Source organism: Astatotilapia calliptera, chromosome 8, assembly GCF_900246225.1.
Source record: "Astatotilapia calliptera chromosome 8, fAstCal1.2, whole genome shotgun sequence".
Taxonomy (NCBI): Eukaryota; Metazoa; Chordata; class Actinopteri; order Cichliformes; family Cichlidae; genus Astatotilapia; species Astatotilapia calliptera.
In genome coordinates, this window is record NC_039309.1 from 24,588,995 (window position 1) to 24,596,955 (window position 7,961).

The 7,961-nt window shown below is 43.6% G+C and overlaps 1 protein-coding gene across 1 annotated transcript; it reads right to left on the reverse strand.

Annotated features, from left to right (window-relative positions):
- Positions 1-710: 710 nt before the first annotated feature.
- On the reverse strand, positions 711-5,749 carry adoa (2-aminoethanethiol (cysteamine) dioxygenase a). Its single transcript, XM_026177553.1, has 2 exons — positions 5,062-5,749; positions 711-2,675 (listed from the first exon to the last, which is right to left on the reverse strand). Exons 1-2 carry the CDS (start codon positions 5,395-5,397, stop codon positions 2,220-2,222), a joined length of 792 nt encoding a protein of 263 aa, XP_026033338.1. The 5' UTR covers positions 5,398-5,749; the 3' UTR covers positions 711-2,219.
- Between the last annotated feature and the right edge of the window lie 2,212 nt (positions 5,750-7,961).

Below are 7,961 nucleotides of genomic sequence, written 5' to 3' on the forward strand. Positions count from 1 at the left end.
GACTTTAACATTACTGTCAGCATTTCTCACTGTTCCACAGTCTAATGCACACTGTTCACCATGCACCTTTATCAAAAGGTTATCTATAGTGGACTTTTAAATTTGTAGCTTTATATTAAAATATAGAAACATTCTATTTATTGGTGTTTATTATTATATGTCTATAATATTTGTGGATATTGCTGGAATGTAGAATCTGTGTAGTGCTCTCAGTGTAAGGTTGGCTGTCACGAAGAACAAAAAGGGAAACAAAAATGGTGTTTTATCTCCCACTGTTCCCAACGCGGGTCATCTCATCGCTCATTTTTACTGTTTTCTCTTATTGTAGTCTTTAACTTACAATTTAAGCACCGTTAGGCAACTGTTGTTATGATTTTGTGCGACATAATTGAACCTCAGAATCATGGGATGACAGAGAGCAAAAAGGCATCCAAAGAAGAAATATCCTTCAAAGAGTCTGGAGAACTATTCCTGAAGACTACTCAGAGAAATTACTAGAAAGCTTCGCTAGAAGAGTTCAGACCATGATGAAGAATAAAGGCGATTATTTTTGTTTATACACTGTATTTCTATTTATTTTCCATATGCTTCTACTTTCCCTAGCAGAATAAGAAAAATCAGGAGTGGCTTGTGAATATTGCAAAATACTGTACGTGTCACGTCGGCAGTGGCAGACGAGTGGAGGTTGGAAGTAGGACCCAGGAAGCAACTTTTGATGCGAGTGAGCTTTATTTTAAGAGGTAGGAGAAAACAAACAGAAACAGCAAGGCGAGAATAAAACTAACAAACCTGAAGCCAAAACCAGAGACGCAGGGAGACACGGAGGGAAACCATAAGACAAAGGAGGGAGACCACACAGGCAAACCAGCAACTAACAGAGGCAAACACAAGGCTTAAATACACAGAGGGATAACGAGGGAATGAGACATAGAAGGAGGACACAGCTGGGAGTTATTGACAAGACGAGACAGGAAGCAAAACTCAATACATTTAGATAGGACACAGACTTTCAAAGTAAAACAGGAAACATAACTTGACTAGGAGGGAACAGCAACCATGGAACACAGAAACAGAAACCAAAACGAGAAAAGATAAACAAAGACAAAATCAAAGTTCAATAACGATACAACAACTCAAAACACCTGGTCACTGACCCAGGACAGTACGAGTTTCTGCAGGCATTCTGGAAAAATACAATATGTTGATTGGGTCAAAACAGCCCATCAACAGCTGACAGCACTTTCCCTCAGGATCAGCACTGCAGACTACACTCTGACTGTCAGTGGTGCAGGTCACTGACAGGGCCAGGCAGGTTTCTGCTGAGTAACTCAGCACCCACCCTCCTCCCAAAATATAGTAACTTTCGTCAGATTTTAAACTCTATTAACGATAAAAGACATTTTTTATTTGTGAGCATCTTCATCTGTTTTATTGCTCCACATACATTCATCATCAAAGTAACAGCATCATGGTCATACTGACACAAATGTGTGTGGAGTCAAACGTAGGGAATTCCAGGCATAAGCTCAGGTGACATACGTAGGATTCACGTCAAAGACAGTGAAAATGGTTAAAATATTAAAGTTATCCAATACATCTTCCATTTCCAGCACTTAGCCATAGCCATCTTTGTAAAAACGGCTTTTTTCTTTCCTCTAATAACTGACCAAACCTGTTTAGGAAGCATGTCATGGATAAGTGAAAAGAATAAAAAGAAAGCGTAAATATAATGTGTGCAGTGAGTGGGTACATGGCCTTCTTCATAAGTGTACATTCATTATTCACATATAAGGCAGACAGGAGAGCTGCAGGCTTTGGCAATGTGGAGGCTCTCTGCAGCAGAGACCAACAACAAGCAGCACAGCAGAGATCCTAATGATACCCCACCATTCACAAAGTGTTGCTAATAACATTCATCAGTGTACACGGCCACATAATGATCTGAAGGAAAACACCATATTAGGAATGAGAATTCCCCGGGATCACAGGGATATTTGTGGAAGGCTGTTCAGTTGTCCTGACTCCAGGAGGGCTTTAAGTCAGTTTAAGCCTGTGTATACCTCTGCACTAATATATTATCCTTAACCAAGAGCAAGGCAGTCAGTCCAGGTAACTTCCAGGTGATTATGACTCAATTTTTGGTTTTCCTTCTGGAAGATGGCAGAACAAACAAGTCTGTAATGCTTTGTAGTGTGTTTGCTTTCGAGCGCAGGCTTCTATTACACAGAGACTGCAGGCCCTGGGTATGATTCCCCACCACACCAGAAATCCTCCGGCTGAGGGATTTCTAAGAGCCACACCTCCTCTTCCTTCCCCTTCTCTCCCTGCTGTTCCTGGTGACCTTTTGCATCGGTTTCATCTTCCAGTGCACTTTGCAGGACTTTGTAATAGTGACAGTCTCGCCCATCATCTGAATTGTACGGAGGAGCCAGGATGTCCAGGAAGGCGGCGGGCCCATCGACTGCGTAGATCTGGTGAAGGTTATCCCGCACAGGAGTGAGGAGACATGGCCCGCTGTTCTCTGAGTACTCAACCACTGAGCGGAGCACGGCACGCCACACGGAGGTCATCTGCAGTGGGGGTACCGGGGGGTCAAATACGGGTGGGACTGTGGTTACAGCCAGGTTTTGCTCCAGCTTGTCAAAGCAGCGGACGTTCACCTTTCCATAGAGAACCTGGACCACAGGACAGGAAAAAGTTAGCAAGAATGGAAACTAGTTACTTGCTGACAAAGAGATATGCAAATAGCTTTAGCCAGAAGTTAAGAACATTCAGCTTCTGGATAGCCTTCCTAAAGCCCCGACCTTAACAATGTGGGGACTATACTTAAAAGCCAGGTCCATGCTGGGAATCCAACCAGTTTAAAATAACTATTCATGTAACTATTATAACTGTTTAGTCACATGTGTGAACAGAAGCTCATATTCTACAGGTGCGACAGCTAATTGTAATCAATTACATGTATTAGGTCATTTTTACATGTACTCAGTTATTTTGATTACTTTGGCTGGAATGGATCCGTGTCCAGCCGTGTTTTTGTCCTTACTGCTTCTATGGGTACAGGGTACAAGGTCAGTAGCAGCCAGGAGCTCCTGCGTGTGCACACCTCTATACATGCAGACAGTTTGGCAGTATATTAGTCTGGAGCATTCAGATGTGCATTAAATGGTAAATGGCCTGTATTTGCATAGCGCTTTTCTAGTCCCTAAGGACCCCAAAGCGCTTTACATATCCAGTCATCCACACATTCACACACACAGTCACACACTGGTGATGGCAGCTACATTGTAGCCACAGCCACCCTGGGGCGCACTGACAGAGGCGAGGCTGCCGGACACTGGCGCCACCGGGCCCTCTGACCACCACCAGTAGGCAACGGGGGAATTGTCTTGCCCAAGGACACAACGACCGAGACTGTCCGAGCCGGGGCTCGAACCGGCAACCTTCCGATTACAAGGCGAACTCCCAACTCTTGAGCCACGATCGCCCCGCATCGCGATCGCATTAATAACACAATCTTCCTGGGAGTGGATGTCTCACTAAACTTACTCCAAGATCAGACGATGCAATCCTCAGAGAAAGTGCAAAAATCCCAAGAGAAACATCTCGGCTTCTAAAGGCCTGCGTTAATATGCTAAATGCTAGTTCATGACAGTACAACTAGAAATAGACTGAACAAGTATTGACTAATTCTAAGAGTTGCCAGGAGAAAGCCCCATCTCGCTATTATGAAAATGTCAGCACATCTGAACACACCACACGATGTCTGGAACAACATCCTTTGGACAGATAAGACCAAAATGGAGATGTTTAGCTATAAGATACACCACCACACTGGAGAAAACCAAAGACACCACATCAGCACCTCATACCAACTGTGGTGGAGGGGTGATCACTGGTGTGGCAGGCACAGGAGCTGAACAACTTGCAATTGGCTTTTTTGGTTTAAAAGCGTTTATAACAAACAAATTAGTGCACTCTGACACTTCTAGTAGAAGACAACCACAAACCCAAACTAAAAACAATCTTCATACTGAGTATTTAACAAGCAACAGCTACTTTTGGCTGCTCCCTTATTCACAAATATTTGATTTGGTAGATTTGTACAGCAGATGCTGATTTTTGTCTCCTACCAAATACCTCAAAATGTTAAAGTAATACATTATGATTTTTCTCCTTCCACACGATGTATGTCTGCATACAGTAGATACACAGTCTGTGTAAAATATCATTTATTACAGTGTCTGTATGACGCAATTTTGGTCAAGCTTTAGCTATCAGACAGATAGCTCTAGCTGTGCTTTGGTTGCACCGAGGTCCTCTGGCTGCAACATCAGATGTGTTGTGTTTTGTTTTCACTGAACGTAGCACTGTGCATTCTAGCAGACATCACTACTTTAACTAGTCTGTCCAAAGGACATTGTGGTTTATTCACACACGACTTATCTGTAGTGCCATGTCATACAAAAAAGCCATACTTTTCCCCAATTGTACTGACATGAACTGTATCATATAACTTATTAACTGAGGCCTGCACAATCTGAGATGGAGCTCTTGGGTTTTTCACACCTGAGCTTTGCATGGTCTGACTACGAGGTGAACTTGTGTTAGTGCACACCTGAACGCTCCAGACCAGCAGAAGAGCAAAACGTCTGCTTGTATATAGGTGATCACACTCACCAAATCTGAAGTCTGACCTGGAAGAGCTTTGGCTCCAGCACCAGATGTATTTCTGTCTGTCAGTAAAATACTTCCATTTCTATGTTCCTTGTTACAAATGCTGTGACCACAGCCACCAATTACATTTCTTTACAATAGGCCCACAACTGACTGTATCAGAAAGGCACCAAACGGTGTAACGCAGCATCCATGTTGGAAAAAGGACATAAATGACTCCACCCATCAAGTATTTAAAGGTGTGGGCTAACCGTAGTTATTTAGCCTGCTGACCCTACGTGAGTTCGAGTGGAAAGTTAAAGGTATGTTACGCACACGTCCAGCTAGTTAAGGCTTCAACTAGTTAGCTTAAATGGCGTTAGCTGAACACAGAGGTGTAAAAACCTTGAGCATCCCGTTCATCCCCGGGTGATCGTGAAGCGGTATGGACGCGCCGCTCCTCAGCAGGAACACACCCATACTGAACACCTCCGTCTCGCAAATGTGCATGTAGGTGACCGGGGGGCTCTGGAGCTCCGCTGCCCCGGAGCTCGAGTTGGTTTTCCGAGGAGCAATTTTCACGTCGGAAGCCCTGACGGCAGTTACTAAGGAGATTAGCCCATTAAGTTTGTCCTCAACGACTTTAACGTCGCCGTTGGCAGACGACTGCAAGCCTCTGAACGTCGTATAGGCTTGTTTCGCTATTTTCTGGATGAGAGGAGTTTTGTTGTCTCGCGGCATGCTGTCCCCAAAATTACAAAAGCAAAGAACTTCTCGGCGTCTCTCTGCCAGGATTTCCACCACCTTTGTTGAAGTGCCACATAAATCCTGCAGTGTGAGCAGATGTACTGTAGGCTCGGCCAGTTCAAAAAGTGCGACTTTTATCAAACAAACAAACGCAATTCATAGTGAAAATGTCTGATTTGAAGCCCAGATCAGAGCCTCCCTCCACTCATTCTCCGCGTCCTCGCTCAAAGAGCCTGCGCATGAAGCAACAAGCAGCGTGGGATGTGAAGTGTAACCTGAACACTTTATCGTGGTCTTCTTCGCGTTAACGCGAGCAATGAACCACTGCGCCATCGGATCCTGTTTAATACACACCTTTGTGCAACTGTGGAAAACTGGCGGATGTACAAATGAGCCCGAAACAATAAAGAACAGCTCCGTCTGTCAGTGACACTACATTTCCCAGAGGTCCCGAGGACGCAGCCGAGTTTGTCGAGGGGAAGGCCAGACAGGCCACTGAACTCTCTGTGGCCCTCCCCCGCATCACATCCTCCGTCTCCGTTTCTTTCCTTCTGCTGAGGCTTTCTTTTCTCTTTAACTTTTCACACCCATCCACGCCCACACACACCACGACCATAAGGATTTTACACAACAGATGTGTGAAGCTTTGCCATTTTTTGACATAAAGCACTAACAGTGAAATGCACCTGTAGACGCTTCAAGCAGATAGGATGAGGGTTTCTGCATTTCTGACCCAATGTTTTGAGCTGTTTGTGAGTGTGTGTGATTCATTATTATATCCTCTGTTTGTTGTCTGTTTATATTTTGGATCTTCTTATTGGTTTTATGATATTCAGTTTTGGTCCTCTTTGTCGTCCCCCTCTGTCTCCAATGTCAAGTCCCCTTCGAGTTCATGGTCTGTCTCCAGGGTCCTAATCCTGCCATTCACAGTCCTAATGACAGAGGCCTCAGTTCCTCATGTGGTCCCTTGGGAAAGTTAATTGGCCACCCCTGCTTCAGAGTGACAGGTCATTGCACGTCAGTACAAAGAGAACTATGAATGAATGGTTTGATCAGGATAAAAATCATGCAACTCATATCTTCAGTTCTTACAGAGGGACAGTGCTCTGCACCACCAATCAAAACACCAAGTGAGAGAATATTTTGAAAGAATGCTGTTTATTGTTAAAATATTCCAGGATCCATGTGGCGAGGTGATGCTCCACACTTGTGTAATACAGCCTGCCATTTAGGGTTGTGAGCACAACTCCATGCAAAGTAGCTAAACATTTTTTCTACTTATTTATTTATTTTGTTTTAGTTTTTTGTTTGTTTTTTTTATGGGGGGAGGGGGGTGTCATATTCAGTGTAAATGTACTTATTATATTTTGCACACTAAGCACACTAGTCAAGACAGGGTAATGTGTGTAAAATAGGCTGGATAAAGTCAATGTAACTTTGAATGGTATATGATATTTTATATAAAAGGGCAGAAAAGAAAGGCATAAACTGAAAGCGACAGGATGTCAGTTCTAATACAAATACAAAAACATAATGATATGAAAATGCAAAAAAAAGTATTTTGCTCATCTACACACACACACACACACACACACACACACACACACACACACACACACACACACACACACACACAGCCTAAGAGTTGACCATTTTGTTGTTGTGGTTTTTCTCTCTAGTATCAAAGGATTACTACAGCCAAGGAAATAATAAATGCATAAATTGGATCTTTTGCTGGTAATACAGACAGCTAGTGGTAACTACTAAATCACAGATGCTTTGTGTGTACGATGTGACCCACATGAAGGCCTTAACCAGTCAAGTCAGTTTCCTTACCCACGGCACCATTCCAGTACTGTTACTTGCTGCTAGCTCACAACAACCTGTTTCTCAAGCTTTTCTTGCAGACGTTTTATCTTTTCTTCATGTTTTTTATATTGTCTGCTTTCATCATCACCTTTCCTTTTGTGCCACTCTGTATCAGCTAGTTTGTTAGCTAAAGTGTGCAGTGGAATCTGTCAAACTGAAATCTGCACCAAACATAGAAGCTTGGATGACAACATAAAGACGTTTCAAATTCACTTCATAGTATTTAGCAGTAAAGGTACATCCAAGACATGTAGGCTGTTAGGTTTGGTAATCTCAGTCTCTTCCCACATAGCAATATTGGTATGGCCCGGATCTGGCCCACACAATGTGCTTACACATGGCCCACACACCGCAAAGAATGACTGCCTTTTGGTGGCCCAGATCTGGCCCACACATGGGCCAGCACAAGGCCAGTTGCAGACACACTGCTGGCCCTGTGCTGGCCCAGAACAGTTTCAGCTCTGGCCCCAGATGTCAGCCTAATGTGTACCTTAATCAAGCCATGTAATAACAACATGTGACTAAACTCTGTTCAGACAGTGAATGGACTGATTCTTATATAGCGCTTTTCTACTCTCCCAGATTACTCAAAGTGCTCTATACAACATACCACATTCACCCAATCACACACTTTCTGCTAACTACATTCATATACATTCACTCTCGACATGCAGACTGGAGGAGCCAGG

Excerpts from the sequence above, each read along its gene's own strand:
- adoa (XM_026177553.1), bottom strand. The coding sequence starts at position 5,397 with ATGCCGCGAGACAACAAAACTCCTCTCATCCAGAAAATAGCGAAACAA. Across the intron at positions 2,676-5,061 it reads GGATGAACGGGATGCTCAAG|GTTCTCTATGGAAAGGTGAA; the intron begins GTTTTTACACCT and ends CCTGTGGTCCAG.